The following is a 19,021-nucleotide window of genomic DNA, read 5'->3' on the forward strand; positions in this document are numbered from 1 at the left end:
TAACCAAGCAGTTAAAATGAGCAAAATTTCTCCTTTCCAAATTAAGCTGCCTTGTTTACTTAATTCCCACACATCTATCCTGCAAATAACTCTGTATGTCGGGGGGGAGGGGTAGAGCCAGCTGCAAAGGTCCTTTCTGGATCTAAACTTTCTCACTGTTCTGGAGTGTTTATAGCTTGTAGTGGAGACACTGATTCAGCTGATTTGGAGAGAGGAGCCTGTTTAGATCCAGTTAGATCCAAATAAGACTTTCCACTGATTTCTAGTGTTTGTTTCTGAAGTTCTAGTTCTACGGTATTACACAACTGGTCACTTATATTGGCAAGCAAAATCAAGATAAACCATGATTCTGTACATTGCCAGTGTGACAGAAGTCTCTCTGGTGGTGCCTGCCTTCAGCTTCCCTGGCTAGTCTAACAATGGGACACAACTGACACTGACTTAGTCACGTCTACACATGCAATTAGCACAGAGGAATAAATTCCAGCACATATTGCATTGGAGTTTATTGCTCCTAGGTGCACTGTTTGCATGTGCGCCCAAGACCACAGCATGTTGAGCCAGGTTAGAGCATCCCCAGCAGGCAGAAGGCCCGTGGGGTCAGCCTGCCGGCTGCTCCAACCTGGCTCAACATGCTGCAGTGGGGCTGGCTGGAATACGAGGGTGCTTCAGTGTGGGGGCTAGCTGGTAGGCAGCCCCCACAGTGAAGCACCCTTGTGCCCCAGCCAGCCCCATCAGTGTGTACACATGCATTGCTGTGGAGTAAAGAACTCCGTCACAGAATAGTACTTGTGAATACTAGTAAATACAAGTACTATCCTGTGGCGGAGTTAATTAGTTTAGCTTCCTAATAGCACCGCATGTGTAAACAGTGACATTTTACTATGGAGCTAATTAGGCAGCTCCACAGTAAAAGTCTCATGTAGATGTGCCCAGGGGGGAGCATTCTAGCCAGCTAGAAGTGCACATTAGATTGAGGCCGGGTGTTCTTAGACACCTGAGAGCCTGGCAGCCCTGATCTGGGCAGATTTGTATAGATGCTATTACCACTTCGGGAAGAGCTCCCATTGAGGTTGTTCCCCAACATATGCCCGGTCTCCCAGTCTTCTTGGTCCTCCTGTACTGGCTGGTCTAGATTCCTATGGAGCAGTTCTTCTTGGCTGGACTCTTCTTCCTAGTTACAAGCACAAGAAAGGGACATCTGCTTTGTTAGCAGTTTGCAAAGAAAACTAGCAAGGGTCAAAAGGCAGCAATACAACAGGCTATATGATGCATGGGCCACTGACTCCATCAAAATATCTCCCCAAATCCCTGTGCACCTTCTTTGGATTATGAGGGACTTTTTTCAACAAGGGTCAAAGGTGTCTCTTTAGAAAGGTGCTAGTGGAAACACTTGCACCATCACAGTTTAAAGTACTAGTGTGGACTGGATAGTTGCAATCCATTTTTGTAAATTGTTGTTTGCAAGAAAGTTCCCGAAAGCAATACATGTCATTGTATATTTGCAAAGGTGTATACATAGAAGTGTATACTTGCAAGAGCATAGCAGCACCCTATGGCCCTATTGAATGTTCTTGGTTGATTTTGAATAGTTACAGGAGTGCTCTGTACCCCTGCAATAAACAGTTAATAGGCCTATAGCTGGGGCAGTATTGTTCATGGCCTTTGTAGGACCTATAAAAGTTAGTGTTACTGCACAGCTATTCATATGCAAATTTGAATTGAAGTTATCCAATCAGAAACCAAAACCACTATCATGCGATATAGGTGAGCAATTTTACCTTGCAAATTCCACGCAAAGAATTCTCAGAGTAGTAGTCACTCCAAGCAATCAAGCAGCTGAAATGTAGTTACCAGTTTTGCTGGTAATAGGCAACTGGGATTGGATGGGAGGAGGAAGAGGGTAAGAATTATTCACTGTCACTAGTTTGCCCAACCACTCAACTTCCAAACTCTTTAATAAGGCTGACCATCTGATCCTTCCAACACAATGTATGGCTTGCAAGCAGTGGTGGATTAAGTTTTATTGGGGCCCTGGGCAAACAGAAAATTGGAGGCCCCCCCCACCCCATTATAAACATGAATGTGTCAAAACGCATTAAGAAATAGACCCGTTAACCATTTGTTGTGCACAACAGCCCCAATAAACTTTTTTTACTACTGAAAAACTGTAAGACAATGCTATATAGTCAGGTACCATCTATTAACACACTATTAAAATATGCACAGGCATATTTCCTAACTGGCTATGAGCATTTAGACACACACTTTTTTCCTATGACACACCAGAGATCTGCTGCTTTGGAGCAGACTCAATTAATCGAGTCTGTGCTGCACGTGAGCTGAGGCAAACTGCACTGTGCCACATGCAGTAGTATAAGTGGCGAAACGCGGGTCAGCGTGCAGAAAATGGTGGCAAGGTGTTTTAGTTCAAAAGCGCGCAACCACCATTTTCTCAGCACTGATGGACATTTTGCCACTTATTAGGGGTGTGCAAAGCGAGCCCTATTCGATTTGGATTTGGCCCAAATCAGGGACAATGATTTGATTCATTGATTTGAATCACTGTCCCTGATTTGATTCAGCCAAATCCGAATCTGAAGATTCGATGCTGATTCAGAGAATCAGTGATTTGGACACAGACGCAGTTTTAAATTTCTTCTCTACATACCTTGAGGTACCAGCATGGCTCGTGATCGCTGCAATCCTGGGGCACATGGAACGTCCCACAGGACTGGGGCGGGGGGGCCTCCACGTGCTCGGCGGTGAACCCAGAAGTGGACTGGAATTATTTCTGGTCCACTTTCAGGTCTGCTGGGAAGCGCGCTGGGGGGTCCCCCCACAGCTCCCTGGCTTGGTGATCAGCTGCAGGGGGACTCCGGGTCGTCCCCCCCCAGCAGACCCAGGAAGCACCAGTCGCCGAGCTGGAGGCGCCCCAGCACACTCCCCAGTGGACCTGGAAGTGGACCGGAGGTGCTTCTGGTCCACTTCTGGGTCTGCTGTTGAGTGCACTGGGGAGCCCCTCATGCTTCTGTGGAATGCTCTTTGTGCCCTACCACTGCAGCACCCACGAGCCACCTGCTACCTAGAGGTATATAGAAAAAACATTTAACACTGTGTCTATGTCCAAATGTCTGAGTCTTTCTGAATCTCTTTGAATCAATTTGGAGGGTTCTGATTCGATTCGGAGAGATTTGTGGGTCCTCTGATTAGATTCGTATTCAGAGATTCGGCCACTGAATTGGGCTGAATCTCCACCGAATCGAATCAGGGACCAAAGCTTTGCACAGCCCTACCGCTGATATAACTGGCATCGCAGCGCCAGGTGCTTTTTAAAGCACGCACTTGCATGTGTAAAAAAGCCCTATGCTCCTGAGGCCAGGGTAGACTGATACATGCGTACAGCCATTGCTTTGTCCAGTCACCATGACAATCTGACTGTGTGTGGAGCAAGGCATATGCTAAACCATCTCAAAGGGGTATAGTAAATTATTCCCCCCACTCTGGGCAAGTGGGAATCCTAAGTTAGAATTAGCTTCTAGAAGCCTTTCTGGGACAGAAGGTCTGTACTCCAGGCTGAAATTGAGAGCCTTAAGGAGAGGAATTACTGAAGCAGTCTTCCTAGGAAAGAATTTTAGCCCATAGGTCCTATATATTAAAGCAAAAAATATACTGTGAAATGTGGAAAAAAGCTTCCTAGTAGGTAGAGCTTTGAGGAGATGAAAGGAGCAAAAATCCCATTATTTGAGACATTTAAAACAAGAGTGTGAAAGACTCGAAATGCAAGAGTGAAATAATCCTATATTGACAGGGAGGTGGAATGGATCTACTGGGTCTACTCCATCACGAATATCTTCTGTGATTCACCCTATCTTCAGTCTATCATAGGAAATCTACTTTAATCCAGACTCCTTGTTTGCCATTATACAGTATTATACAGCAGTCCTTGTCAAAGTGCATAAAACAAGAACACCACAAATGCATAAAAACATACGCTGAGGTTTAGAAGAAAAATTAAAAGGGAAACCCCCACAGCTTCTTTGAGCAAGTCAGACTCATCCCTGCTGACAATTATAATACTGAATGATAATACTTATGCCATCAAACAAGTCCATTCAACTCACAAATAGTTACCTTTAGAAAGGGTTGAGAAGGAAGCATAAAACAATTTTCACATGATGTAAGATAAAAATAGCTCACATGACAAAGACTTTAAAACAAGGCCCTTCCAGAGCTAGGGCACAGTCTCTCTCCTTAAAGCAAGAGAGATGTGTGAAAGATAGAGCCACCTTACTCAGCAAGCCAGAAAGAAAAATATCAGTCTTCTTTAGCAAATGAGAAATGCAACATGCCATTCCATCACCCAGGTGAAACGACTAATAAACCTGACAACTACTTTATAGAAAAATGGGCCAAATTAATCCCTGGTACAAATCCTCTGCAAAGATGGTATTAGCATATGTCCTCCTATTTCTAACACCTCAATCCACCATTCTAGATTTTTGATAAATGTCCAAAAAACCGCTTGAAATGCATATCAGCAAGGCCTGGTTGACTATAATGAAAATACAAGATTCCTATGATTTTCAACAGAAGTCTTCGATTTCATAAACTCTTTCTTGCTAATCTTCTCCCTGTGCCCTGCCCCCTCCCCCTGCCACAGCTGGAGCAGAGCAGAGTGGGGCGAGGGTGGATGTGAGCTTCCTGCTGCAGGCTTGGGGCTCTCTGCTCTGCTGCTTTTGCCCTGGAAGCCCCACACTGGCTGCATGTCCACTGTCTGTCCAGCAGTGGGAGGCACAACTCGCCGCCCCCACTGCTGCTGGGTGGGCAAGGGGTGTGTAGCTGGTACGGGGCTCTCGAGTCCTGAGGAAAAAGGGAGCAGAGCAGAGAGCCCCAATCCCACAGCCTGCATCTTCCCTGTGCACAAATCTGGGGGAGGGGGGCAAATGCCCCCTCATGCCTCCCCTGGGGGAGTGCATGCAGCAGTAGGGAACCCCCCTCCCCCCAACATCCCCTGGATGAGCTATCCATGGCTTTGTCCTGCTTCCTCCCCTGGGCCCAGATCCCATGTACCACCCTGGTGCAGGAGTCTACACTGCACTTACTTGTTTTAAACTAAGTATCTTACATGTCTTTTACAATCTAACCACAGTAACTTGATGCTTACTGTGTGCTGCAGGGTGAACACTTCATGGTCTGCCATGTGGATATACACACTCATTACCAAAGGAACTGGTTTTATCTTCTGGATTACTCAGGAGATCCAGGCTGCTGGCACTATGCTCAGACCAGAATGCTATTAATTTTATCCTCATAAAATCATCTTGCATGCTTTAGTTCAACAGACATGGAGTATAAAGATTGCTGTATGGGTCTTTGCAAGCACAGGTCCAATTCCAAGACTATAGTAGCAACAGACAACCTCACCGAGAAGGAAGATAGAGGCTTCCTTAGTGTTATAGGACACAGGGGCAAACTCAGACTTGGTATAAGCAGGTACAATTCCAATTGTAGCCACCTAACCAGGTCTGATTTTGGCTTCAAAAGAATTTGAGAGTCACGTTCTGCTCCTGTGTGTCTTGGATAAGCTGCTGGATATTGTCTGACTGTTAGGATGGGAAGACTAGATGCAACAGATCTGGTATCACATGAACCCATATAGTAAAATGGCTTGGTCTTGGAAAAGAAAAAGCACCCTTAACTCTCATTGTCTTATACAGAAAGATGGAAGCAGATAATTGACACAATCCACTGAAGAAGGTAAAAAGCATAGTCCCTCAGGCAAGGGATGGGTCTGCAATGGCATCTGGCAGAGGGCTACTGACCTTGCTAATGTTGTCGAGTAGCTTGCCTACCAGATCCTTCCTCTTCAGTTTGTTCCTCTCCAGAGCTTCCAGCTTAGTGACCACAGAGTCAATCTTGGATGCGATGCTGCCAATGGACTGCTCCAGCTGCAGCACCCGTCTCAGGAGGCTGTGAAAGAGAGTGTTGCTAACCTTCCAGTGGGACATGCTCTGGGACTTGCAGAAGTTTGTACAAACTCAGGGCCTGATCCTCCATTGGTGTAAATTGAATAAATCAAGTCAACTATATTGTTTTACACTTGGGGGCATTGGGATCCCTGGCTACACTGGGTTTCCCGCTGCAGTTTCTGACTGGTCCTGCTAAAGGCAGGCTGCTTCCCAACCAGGTTATCTACTGACCACCAGGGATCCTGGTTTTCTCTGTTCAAAAATTGCAAATTCTCTGATTAAAAACCCCCAAATTTGCATTTTTCCATGATTAAAATGAAATGCCATTATATACATAGGTATCAGCTTAACACAATGTTTTATTGATATATTTACAAATTTAAAGCAATTTGGAAGCCTACCAGTGCCTCAATCATTATAATAAAATAAATTCTAAATACCCATATATTTTGGCATTTGATTTTAGTTTTTTTTATCATGGAAAATCAGAGCTTCTCCTTCCCCCTTCACTCACCAGGATGCAGGTCCAGCTGCTTATGTCCCCCTGCTGCTTTGTGGCATTGAGCAGACCTGATATCTCCATGCCCTGCCCCTGCCCATGCTGCTGCCCCTCACTCCAAAGCCACAGCCCCATCCCCAGCCCTGCCAGTGCCCCTCACTTAGGCTGCATAGTCCCCTGGCCTCCCCCAGCTATGCCAGTGCCCCTCACTCCTTACCCACAGCCCCCTGACCCTGCCGATGCCCCTCACTCCTCACCCACAGTCCTGCGCGCCCCTGGGCCATGCTGGTGCCCCACACTTTCAACCCACAGCCCCCCCATCCCTGCTGTTGCCCCTTGCTCCTGACCCAGAGCCCTCTGGCCCTCCCAGTGCCCCTCACTCTAGACCCACAGTCCCCCCCCCCCCCCCCCCCCGCCCACCCCCCTCCCTCACATGCAGCCCCTTGCCCCCCAAGCCTTTCCAGAGGGGGCCCCCAGCTTCCCCCTGCCCCACCCAGCTCCACATGGACTCACAGGATGGTGGTCTGTGGGAACATGGTGGGGACAGCCTCCAGCATGAGGTGCATGCAGCATACCTCTCGCAGAACCACAGGGAGCAGCTGGGGCACCACACACTGTGTCGCACTGCCAGCTGGGGCTGGGGCTCCAGTGAGGCAGGGAGGACCAGTGCCTTTCTCCATGGCAGCAGCATGAAGCAGAGCATGGCTCTGGCCCGGCCATACTGCAGGCAGCAGAAGGAGGGTGAAGGGCTCCAAGCCCCATCCTGCCCAGGCCAGAGTATGCTGGCTCCAGCTTGCGGAAGCAATGGCGAAGGGAGTCTGTACGGTTGCCAACCCTCCTGGATTGGCTGGGAGTCTACCGGGATTGGCATCAAACTCCTGGTGACTACTGAAAGCAATCCAGGAGACTGATATTGTGAACGGGTTGAACAGTACAATTAATGACTAGAGGTGTGCCAATAAATTGGTCCCATATGGATCAGCACCGACATAAGGAAAATTGCCAGTATCAGCAATCAGCTTTTTTTGTTTAACGTGGCTGATAATGTTGCTGATAAATGCCCCATGCATGTGCACAGCCGTAGCGCAGCACACGGGCAGCTAGGAGTGCAGCCCACGCTCTGTCCCGGCTGTGCAGCCCCAGCCCCAGCCCCACTCCCTCCCTCACTGCAGGGGCCTCAGTCTGCCCCCCTCCCCCCCACAATGCCACTTCCTTTCCCCCTTCCTCCACAACAGACTTAGCAGCCAGACACTGCTGTCCAAGCTGCCTGGCTGCCTATTGGCAATTGGATTGGTATTGGCCGATATGGCTCGTTAAGAATCAGCCATCAGCATCAGCCCAAAACATTTCTATCGGTGCACCTGTATTAATAACATTATGTCATGTTGGAAAACAAATTTTTCAGAATAGCTTCAGTCAGAGTTGGCAACCACAGGAGTCTGGCCTAGGCACAGGCTGGAGGGGGGAGGAGACGACAACTGTAATGCCCCCGGCCCTGGGCTGGGGCTCCTGCACCGCACCAGGCAGTCTGGCCATAGCCTCCCTGGGCAGTGTCTCCTGGCCACCTCACTCCTGAGAGCACAGGTACTGGTTGCTGGCCCAGCCATGCAGCTCCCTGCTTCCCCCAAAGGATTCCCTCTGTCCCCATCTCGTGCTGGAGGGGCAGGTGCCTCCAGGTGGGCCCTGCTGGCAGCAGTGTGGAGCTGGGCTCACCAGGAGCACCAAGCACTGCCTCAGACCCACTGCCCCCCCCGCTGCATCCCCAGTGCCCTGACACCTTCCCCCAGCAGGCACCTGCCCCCACTCGCACACCAATTACCTCCGCACACCTCTGCCACACACACACACACACACACACACACACACACACACACACAGACACACACTCCACAGCCCCCCAGATAGTCCCCAAGCCCTGTCCCTCCAAACCCTACCCAACCTAGGCTTACTTGCATGCAGCTGCCGGGGCTGCATGCCAGCCATGCACAGGATGCCCTCTGCCTCCAATCGCACTCCTCCTGCTCCCCCAAGTCCCAAGCAGCTCCTTGAAGGCTGGAAGGCTGCCAGCCTGCAAGGGGAAACCCATCATTTCCTGCAGTTTTCTCCTTTAAAAAGGAAAATCTACATTTTCACACAGCGAAACTGAAAACCTGGATCCCTGCTGACCACTAATATGGATATAGCCAAACTATATTCTCAGCCTGTTAGCACCTAGTACAGGTCAGGCTCCCAATGTGTCTTGCTTCTTAGGGTCCCTCCAGCTGCCTTTCAGTATGGCCCTAGCTGTCTTGCTCTGATGCCCCATTCTATGTTTTAAGCTCTGACTTCCACTCCCTCTTTGAAAGAAACAGCTTAACTGTCCTCGTGCTCAAACTCAACGTGTAAGGGAAAATCCTGCAGCTGACATAAATCGGGGTAGCTCCTCTAGGGACTCTTCTGCAATGTGCCAACTTCCAGTGGCCTTGTGTGCCCATTTCAACCTCTGACCTGATCTAGAGCAGGCTACATTACCAGAAGAGACAGCTGAAGAGAGATGATGCCAGATGCACAATGTATAATTTCCCAGACAGTCTTTTCAAGAAAATGCAAAATATGTGGTAAAAAGGGCCTGCCTCTCTATACTGCCTTGTCCCTTTATGCACTCATGAGGAGGGATCTGGAAGGGACAGATCACATTGGTGAGATTTCAAATTTGCTTTCAACCAGAGCAACAAGGGGGTGGACACCAGCAATGGCTTTAATAGTGACTCCAGACTAATATCAGCAATGACGCACATTTGGAATTCCTCCTCAGAGACCCAGTTGGACTTGTTGGTGTGATTATTCTTTGCCTCTGCAACAGTGAGGTTCTCATCCAAGTTGTTTCCCCCATAGGATTTCCCCAAGTTTTCAATCTCTGTATTCAAAGCAACCTGGAAGACAAAGCAAAGACACCTGGAAGGTTGGATCTTAGCACTCTCAAGGCTTGACTTGGAGATTTGCTGTATAGGCCTGAACAGAAACACTTGAATTCACAGGTCCTCAAACTCATCTACAGCTGCTGTGCATGCAGAGATGGTGACACAGCACTAACTTTGCCCACACCCCCACTCTATATCTGGACACAAGGAATTATAGAGCGTTCCCATTCTAGCCCCATTCACTCCTCCTTTACCCTTTTCTCCTCTAAGTCCCGCCTCATTCGCTTCTGCTCTTCTTCATCAAGGATCTGGTTGCCATCCTTGTCAAATCTGGAAAAAGCTGCTGTGATCTCATGGTCAGCATGACCCAGCCTAGAGTAAGAGGGAAACACAATGTCTGAGAAGACAGAAGCCATCGCATTTCAGTAGGTGATCGGAATCTAATTTAATAGAAGTGGTGGGGTAAAAGTGGTGCCTTGAGGGTAACTTTGGGTCAGAACCAAAAATCCCAGATCACCCAAACATCAATGAGTTGGTAACACAATCTTGCTTCACTACAAGGGTGAATGGAGGGGGAAGGGAAGGGTTTGAAAGGTTGGAATTACTGGTTTAGAATTTTACAGGACTAAGAAATGTGTTAGTGGCTTTACACATGGGATGGACAACATTTCTGTTTTAAATGTGTTCATGTTTTTATAATGTTGCCTACCTTAGTGGAGTAAATTAGCTTGTACATAAGGAAAGAAGAGTTAATTGAGCCCCTGCTGTTAAGAGATCTGCCTACCTATCTCCATAATGTGGACCTCTAGCATCAATAGGGACTTGAATAGCTTTGTTGTCAAGTCAACAAAGGTGGAATTGGAAGTGACATCCAGGCAGCTTCCAAGGGAGAGAGGTAAATAAATGCAACAACTACCACAGCAGCGAGGGACAAACAGGGTGCTCCCTGAAGGAGAATCTGAAGAACGGGAGCAGGGGCAGCTTTGGGGCTTGGAGGGAGCCAGGCAGATTGGAAAGGGAACAGCTGAGTAACTCCACGGTGCTCAGGGTTGTCCAGGCTGGATTGGGGACAGAGAGGCTGCTTAACCAGTGAAGGGGGGCAGAAAACACCTGGCTACATGGTCTTGGCCCTAATAAATGCTTTTATCAAAGAAGAGTTGTTTCATTGCTTGGAACTTTGTGTTGAACTTATTCTTTCCACCAAGAGATAAGGGTCCTCTCATGGGAGTGGAACTGGATGATAGCTCCTTGAGTCAGGGCCATGGACATAGAGGGTGAGGGACCAAAAGGCCTGGGTCTCAGAGTGGGAAGAAGCCAGGGCTCCCTCCTGCTTTAGAAGCCACACCTGGGCTGGCTTCAGAGAGCCACTCTCTGAGATCAGACAAGGCTGCAGTGGTCCAATACAAGTGCCTGCCCCCACCCCGGGGGGAAGGTCGGGGGCGGGGGGGAACTCCATTACAACAGGTAACAGGCTACCACCCCAAAGATCTTGACATCTAAATTAATTACACTAGTCTACATTAATTAAAGGAAGTAAATGTGGCAAGAGCTAAACAGGGTGGTAGCAGTGGATTACGTGGATAGAAGTGTGAGCACACAGAGTGAAGATAATCCACCTGGAGAGCCCTGAAAACTGACCCAGGCACTTGGAACTAGATGCTACTTTGGTTGGGAACCAAACGAGTTGGGGTAGATGTGCCATCAAATATTGGGTGTTATGGGTCCCATACACAAGACAGACAATAACTAGCTCTTCGTTAAATGGTTAGATCAGACTGAGGAAAACAACAGAGGAAAAAGGAACAAACATTTTACAAGAGGAGGAAACTATGACTCATTCTCTGGCATCCTGCAGCTGCAACAAAACACAAACTAGGAGTGGCAAGACAGCTGCTTCTTCCCTGACCTGCCAGTCATCCCAGTAGGGAGACTCCTTAACTGGTACAGGGCAGAGGTGGCTGCATACACTAGAGGATACTCCTCATCTCTGGAAGAAGGGACATGTCTAGCTACATTGTGCTGAACTACCCAAATTTTAGGACTGGACTCTCAGCTGGTACGAAACAGAGTGTCTCCACTGGTCGCAGCATAGCTATGGTGATTTATATCAGATGAACCACAGTTCCTTAAATGAGAAGGGAAAACCCCATAAGACCCAACAGAGTGTAATGCAAAGTGTACGTCCATAATGCAACTGGAGATGTGACTGCAGCCTACCTAGATAGACTTGAACCAGGTTGAATTTAGTTTACTCAAGTGCCAATAGAATTATTGATGTGGCATCACTGATTTCAGCATGAATCAGCCACCTGAGAAGTATACAGACCTCCAGGTGAGCTCATAAATTCCCATTCATTTGCTGCTACCGGTACCCAAGCCAGCTAGAAGAAAGTTAGCTGGGGCATGACCAGATGGGCTGCAATCGTATCATGGATTGCAGCAATGATGATTCCAAAGTCAATGGAAGGTGAGAATGCTTTGGGCAGAACTAAGACCTGCAGCAGAAATGTGAGGAGGGCTTGGTGGTTCTCCAAAGAGATGTGTACTCCATTGCAGCATGCTTTGTCCTCCCTGAGGAAATAAGCTGTGCCCACACTCCCACTCCATGTACCTCAATCCTGGAAATGAGGTTAGGAAAATGTTATAATGGGCATTGTGCTCTGTGCTCATGACCTGACACTGTGCTTGTGTCCTGGGTTTCCTGCATGCTCCAGTGGCTTGGGGGATTCTCAGGGCACGACCCTCATTACCTCATTTTTGGAGGTGACCCATGCAAAGCAGAATGGGTTGGGTGGGGCTTATTCCCTCAGCAGCATGACCCTCTTGCTTCAGTGTAGATACATCTCAAGAAAAAAGAAGCATCCTTATGGGAAAACAGGGTTGTTTTCAAGCTGGTCCACTTACTCTTTCAAGCTATTCTTAAAATCCTCAAACTCTAGTTCCTTCGTCCCATTCTGTAGAGCTTTCTGCACATCAGAAATACGCTCTTTCTTCAACTTCAGCCTCATCAGTGTCTTGTTATAGCCCTGGGATTAAAGATGCAAACAACATAGAGCTGTGTGTGCAGGACATGCAGAAGCAAAGCAGAGCTAGTACTGAAACACAGTGTACTTTAGCTTTACCAAAGCCAAGTACATTGCTTTATGGATGTAATTCCCTTCCTTTTAACATCAGGAATGTGATGTTAAACACAGGGCTATAAAGAGTGATCCCTGCTTAATTTCAGTGCTGGTTGGCTCAACTAGAAGAGATACAGAACTGTACCTGCCACTGGGTGACAGTCGCATGCACAGACAGACACCAATGTAAATTATGGAAGAAGCAGGGGGACAGACAGGCATGCAGATATCCTGGGGTTCCTTGCACAGTGGCACTAATTTCTATTCTACCTATTCAGAGTTGGGGACCTAGGCACCTAAGTGCAGTCTTATTCTACCCCTTTAAAGACCTTAAAAACTCATTAATGCATCTGCTTTTGTCAAACACCCTCTACGAATGCTTAAGATTGAGTCACAGAAAAGCAGTGATGAGAAAGACCCACCCACCTGTTCCATTAACTGGTTTTAGGATCTCAGGCAGCATGAAATAGAAACACACTTAGAAGCCTAAGCCCAGTTACACACCTATGCATGGAGAAACCTGATCTGCAGAATTTGCCCCCAGGGAAGTGCTCAGCTCAGCTACTCCTTCAGCAGGTACTGATCAGACGGCACCACTTTGCAGTGGTGCACTGTCCACAGCCTACCACTAGAGGGAAGGTGGTTTTAATGTACTCATGCCTGCAGGTATTTGAGGAGCAAGCTTCCTCCATCCCCTTGCTCTATTTCCTGTTTTTTTGGGTTCTTCCATTATTAAATATTTTCTTATACATAACAAACACGTGTTATGGACTTTGGGCTTGGCACTGAGTGCATTTTGAAAGAGATCAACACTGGTAAGGGGTGCTGCAGATGACTGTAAGTCTGGAAGGGGAGGAGTAGGGATAATGGATATGGGCAGATTCAAGCTACAAAGTTCACAGACAGATCTCAATGACTAAACATTCAGAGCTGTGTTGTGGGCGAGGCTTGACTATACTGGGATCCAGATTCAAAACTTCTCTTGCTGCCCAGCATACTGGGGAGGGGGTTGAGCTGGAGCTTGGATCCAGATGCATCCCCCATAATTTGTGGATGAATTAGGGAACTATGACAGTGTCTGTGACAATTTTAAAATGAGGAAGGCTTGAGCAGTGGCTGATCCAGAGCAGGTGCAGTGAGGCAGCTGCACCCCCGCTTTGGATTGCACTGTACCACAGGAGCCTCCGGGGACTTTTTTTAAGCCCTTAAAGGAAGTGAAAATTCTTCTCTCCTCCTCTTCCCCACCTCCCCCGCCTGCCAGTGTTGCTTTCCCCACTGCCCTGGGCAGGGAAAGAACAGAGCTGTTCCTGCCCACCCCAGCCAGGCTTCATGTGGGCTGGGCTCAACTGGGGACTGGGAAAGCAGCAGTGGGGATGGACAGGGGGGAACCGCAGATGACCCCAGCCTTGGCACAGCTCAGCTCTGGTGCTTTCCTTGCCTCTGAAACAGTGGGGAAAGCAACAATGGCAGGTGGGGAGGGGGAGGTGAAGGGAAGGAGAGGGGAAATTAAATCACCTGCTTTAGGGACTTGAAAAAAGTCCCTGGAGGCTAGCAGCAGGGGATGCAGCCACACCCACTTCCCGCACCCCAATTTAGGAAATCCTGGATCTGCCCCTGGACCCGAGTATAACGGGGATCTCTATATAACCTGTTTCAAGATGTCCGAGATCTGCAGCTCATTTTTCTGGTTTGAGAGCTCCTCTTTGACTTCAGAGTAAGTGTCGTTGATGATGGCCAGGAACATGTTCTAAAAGAGAAGAAAGGAAGCACATTGAGTATCTGGCTTCCCCAGCAGAGTCTAAAGGGTGAGGCTGCCAGAAACAGGTTGCACAGCCATACTATTGGGTGAGCCCCACCACTGCCTTTGACAGGGATCAAATAAACAGGGGGGCTGTTCCCAGCCTGCCTATCTGTGCTTGGAAAATCCCTCTGCAAACACAGAGGGGAAGGGGACAGGGCACTCAGACCAGCACCATTCTTTCCAGAGAGGAAAAATGGGTTTGTACTTGATGCACTGGATTAGAACCAGGCCTGTGAGTTTGAAGCTCTGCCACTGATTTCCTGTGTGATTTTGGACAAGCCACTTAATCTGTCTGGGGCTCCAATTCCTTTTACAATTGTATGCCCTTTCCTGCTATGCACTTTTATGCTATAAAGATGTTGTAGCTGGAGAATCTCTCGCTGTGTGTGCATACAATGCACAAAGGCTCTAAGAGCCCTTAAACTGTAATCTAAACAATAGGAAGAAACCATTTTTGCTTACCAGCAGCACAAAGAAAACAAAGAACACGTAGGTAACAAAGTAAACGGGTCCCAGGACTCTGTTGGCATTGTCAATAGCATTGTAGTCAAAGTCACCAAGAATGATTCGAAACTGGGTAAAGCTGGGAAGTAGAAAGAACATTGTCAGCAGTAGGCAGGTGTTTGCTGACAATAGGGAGATGCAGGTATTATTCATGTGTTTTACAATGTTTGTTCATTTGTTGAGAACTGACCTTAGGCAATGTCATAAACTGGGCCAGTTCCATGATATGCTGATCACATTGCTAGTCCATGCCCATGTTGCCTTTAGTTTGTGGCAAGAGACTCATCTAGCATATTTTACAAGGGTTGAGCAAACAGTTTGTTCAGTCAATATATTAGCTGCCAAATCTAGCATCTTTATTTGAGATCAGACTGAGCTGTGCTTTTTAATAAGTGGACAAAGCCTTAAAACACAGGATTACAATTTTCAAGCTAACTAACAGGTTATGACATGTGCTTCCCTTTGCTTTCCTTGGATAGCTGTGACATTTCTGCCTTGGTAAACGTAGGGTTCTTGTGCCTCTAGCTCCAACCTTCTGTGGTCAGAAGGGTATAATTGGCAGTAGTCAAGGTATGCTTGAGCTATAGCCTTTGAATCATAGATTTTGTATATCAGCTAAAATACAGTGCAGACCAGACTTGGGAGTCAGTGTGTGGCTCAGTGATCAGGATGCTGCACTAGTCCTGATTCTACTGGCTTTTTGCATCTTCCATTTAATATTAATTGTGTAAAATGAGTGAACAGTACTAAGATAATTTCCAGCCCATGGGCATCTCCATCTCACTGAGTGACCATCCTTCTAGCTGACTGCTCTTGGGAAATATGGAGGAGACTGATTAATCTGGCCATGAGAAGTCTACACAGCCCTACAAATGAAAGCTAGAACCTGAACATTCAGCTGTTTCTTAACACATTACTGGCAATAAAGACCATGCAAGCCAAATCCACTCCTCTTTTTCCACTGCATAGTCCTATTGTCTTGTTTCCTTTTGCCTATAAATACATTGTTCAATTTTAATTGTCAGCTGGATTTGGCACATGAGGACTTAATTTGAAGTAACTTAGAAATAAGTAGTTGGACATGTTAGTCTGAAGTCAGGCAGAAAGCAGGGCAAATTGGCACCGTGGAATAACTAGTTCAGAAAGGCATACATTTTTGCAAAAGATATCTGCTCTGATTCTACCAGCTGGGCTGCATACTTTAAGTCTCTGGAGCAGGGCTTCCTACACTTACAATACAATCCCCAAACTGTAGCCACTCGTATCAACAAAGCCAGATTCAGACCCAACTCCAGCCTGCTACAATACTGGCCCTGGGACAAGAATAACAAAACACCTTTGGTTGTCACCTACAGCCACATCACTAATGACTTCTAACCACTTCTGGAAAATGATGACCGTCTCAAGGCAGCCTTGGGAGACAAGCCTATTTTGGTTTACAAGTAGCCCCTCAACCACAAATGACATCTATCTAGCAACAGACTACCTAACTCGTATTCTCACCAAGGCACCAGGCCTTGCTCTCGACCTAGATGACAGCTGTGTCCCCACATGACAGAGACCACACCATCGCTAGACCAAACAAAAAGGATTTTGACATCCAGGGTTTATTCACCTGCTTCTTTCACAATATCGGCTTACAGTGCCCCTCTGCTGTCTGCACTAGACAGATGGAGCAACCCTTACATGAAAAAAATGAGCGGACACCCATTTGACATCCATTCCAGAAAGATACATAAGCCTTTAACCTCCCTGGACATGTGATCACTGATCTCAGAGCAACAAAATTGTTAAAACTGATTTGAATGCAAAATTATGCAACAAGAAAACATCCACAGACTGGACTGTGTTAATTGTTCTCTCAGCAGAGACTCTGGATTCTTAGCCCATTATCTGGACTAGCTTTTATAACCCTTATGTCCCCCAGTGGGTTAACTGGTTTGCTTATCCCTTTTGAGCTCTTCAGCTCACATTTGTCTCTCTCACCAGAGCCCTCTTCCAATCTCCCCCCCCCACGCTTTTCCCTATCCTTTCTATTTAAATTACTTTATTCTTTTCTATTTAGTACCCTTGCTCTCAGCAAGCCCATTCACAGTATGCAACAAAGTAGGCTGTAGTTTACAAAAGATTATATCTTTCTGAACAAGTTGCTCTAAAGCACCACCCTGGTTTGCCTTGTGCACTAACTTAGAAAGGAAGCAGCATTCTAGATTCCAAGCTAGCTGTTGCTGGAATGTAATGCAACATGAAGGCATGGACTCTACGTCCCTTTCACATCCCCATACAGAATAAAACACAGGAGTGATTTCTGTGGGTCATTAAAGTGAACAGTTCTCCTTAAATTCAGGAACAAATCAGCTTACAAGATGGTGCCCACTTAAGCCTACTCAATTTGCAAGGAAAAATGGAAACTTCAAGTCTGAGAAGGAGAATAACAGAAGAGAATAATAGATGCAGGAGAAAGAGGAGACAGGAAAAAAAACCCACTTACATGCATTTAACAAAGGTGCTAAAGTTCTCCACTTGGGTCCCAAAGAGCAGGTAGCCCAGCTGTGCATAGGCAAAGAACACAATAAAGAACATGATGGCAAAGCCCAGGATATCCTTGGCACAGCGGGCCAGTGTGGAGGAAAGCTGGGTCATCGTTTTGTTAAAGCTAATGTACTTGAATATCTGTATGGAAGAGACAGGTGCAAGGTGAGCGGTGACCATCAACCAGTTTATTTTCTTTCACACACACATACACTCCTGAATTACTAGCATCATTACCAGAAACATGGTGAGAGTAGAAATGAGTAAGCAGAAGGGAAGGAAGCTCCAGTGGTTGCAGTGCTAGTCTGGGCCCTGAGCAATGTGAGTTAAATTCCAACTCTGTCCAGACTTCCTGAGGGACTTTGAGAAAGTGGATACTGCTCTTTTTGTTTCATTAAATGGAGACTTCCTACTTCACATGGGTGATGTAAGGATAAGAGCACCTGGCCGCTCCCCATTCCTCATGGAAAGATGGTGGGAGCCACATGAATGTAGAAGGCAGCATAAAGCCTGCACTTGGCTAATCAAGCCTGAACAGCAAGTTCAGCACTGGCCAGTAGTAATCTGTGGGGGTGGGAGTGTATGCGTCTCATCCCAGTGCACCATGAGTCCACACCATGAAAACTACCACCATAGTGGGTTTTGGTTGTCATCCTCCTGGACTGTGCTAGTCAAGGGGACAAGATGACAAAGGTCTGGAAGCTGCCATTCTTTTTTGCCTTTCAAAGGGGGTGCTAGTCAGGTATATAGATAAGAGGGGACATATGGAGCAATTACCCCAGGCCAGTATTTGCTTAGTGGCTGCCAAACAGACCGATGTGACCTATGTAAGGTAGATGCTTCTCACAGGGCACACTCCCCAGGACAGAGTGTATACCTTGCATCAAGGGAGCCTTTGCAGGGTGCTCCGCTCATTGGAGGGGGTACCTAAAGATTTTACCCTACCTCTGCTGAAGCTTATCTATGCCACTGGTCTTGTTAGAGTAAGAGTGGGGCAGCCCATGGAGATCTCCCATGCTGTGCTGCACTTACCTGTTGAGTAGACCAAAAAAGACTTCCCACTCTAGGGCTGCCACATTACTGAGTCCTTATTGAGCGCCATGTTTGGATGGGTGGGTTCTAGTTTCTCCAGTCAACTCTTAGAAGTGGGAACTGGCTTTTCTAATAGGCCAGCAACTTCTCTGTCACAAAAACTGTTTATTATGATGGATGCATCTCTTTAGCATCGAGTGCATCAGGGACTCAACCCTGGTCAAGATTAGCTACATATAAATAATCAGCAATCAGTTCTGGGCACTGAAACCCAGCAGAACCATCAATACACATTGCATGGGGCTTGGCTCTGGGCTCTGGCCAAGGTCCAGCTCCAAATTCTGCACATGATGCAGCTGACTATCATGAGCTGTCTGCAAAACCCTGTAATCTGTGAATCATCCTTGGGCTGGTTTGTCCTGCTGACCAGTGTCCATGGCTGAGGTGATGAAATGTACTCATACAGCCATAGAGAAATCAGGCTGGAAGCGACCTCCAGAGGCCGTCCAGTCCAACCCTCTTTGGAAAAGATTCGGAGAGCTTTGATGATTCGTCAGCTGGAGCTGACTCCGAATTAGTAAGTACTAGGGGTGGGAGAAGGGGGCTGGAGAAGGGGACCATGGGGGGACCCCTGCTAGCCCCCCCAAACCCCACTGCTCCCC

At 47.3% G+C, this 19,021-nt stretch overlaps 1 protein-coding gene across 1 annotated transcript in view; it reads right to left on the reverse strand.

Annotated features, from left to right (window-relative positions):
- Positions 1-955: 955 nt before the first annotated feature.
- PKD2L1 (polycystin 2 like 1, transient receptor potential cation channel) overlaps positions 956-19,021 on the reverse strand; it is a 47,527-nt gene continuing 29,461 nt past the window's right edge. Inside the window, exons 8-15 of the mRNA XM_025215131.1 lie at positions 17,287-17,468; positions 14,754-14,874; positions 14,139-14,237; positions 12,276-12,397; positions 9,626-9,743; positions 9,124-9,383; positions 5,826-5,973; positions 956-1,174 (exon numbers count right to left, since the gene is read on the reverse strand). Coding sequence (XP_025070916.1) covers positions 956-1,174; positions 5,826-5,973; positions 9,124-9,383; positions 9,626-9,743; positions 12,276-12,397; positions 14,139-14,237; positions 14,754-14,874; positions 17,287-17,468 — 1,269 coding nt within the window. The remainder of the gene's footprint in view (positions 1,175-5,825; positions 5,974-9,123; positions 9,384-9,625; positions 9,744-12,275; positions 12,398-14,138; positions 14,238-14,753; positions 14,875-17,286; positions 17,469-19,021) is intronic.

This window comes from Alligator sinensis, unplaced genomic scaffold, assembly GCF_000455745.1.
Source record: "Alligator sinensis unplaced genomic scaffold, ASM45574v1 scaffold264_1, whole genome shotgun sequence".
Classification (NCBI taxonomy): Eukaryota; Metazoa; Chordata; order Crocodylia; family Alligatoridae; genus Alligator; species Alligator sinensis.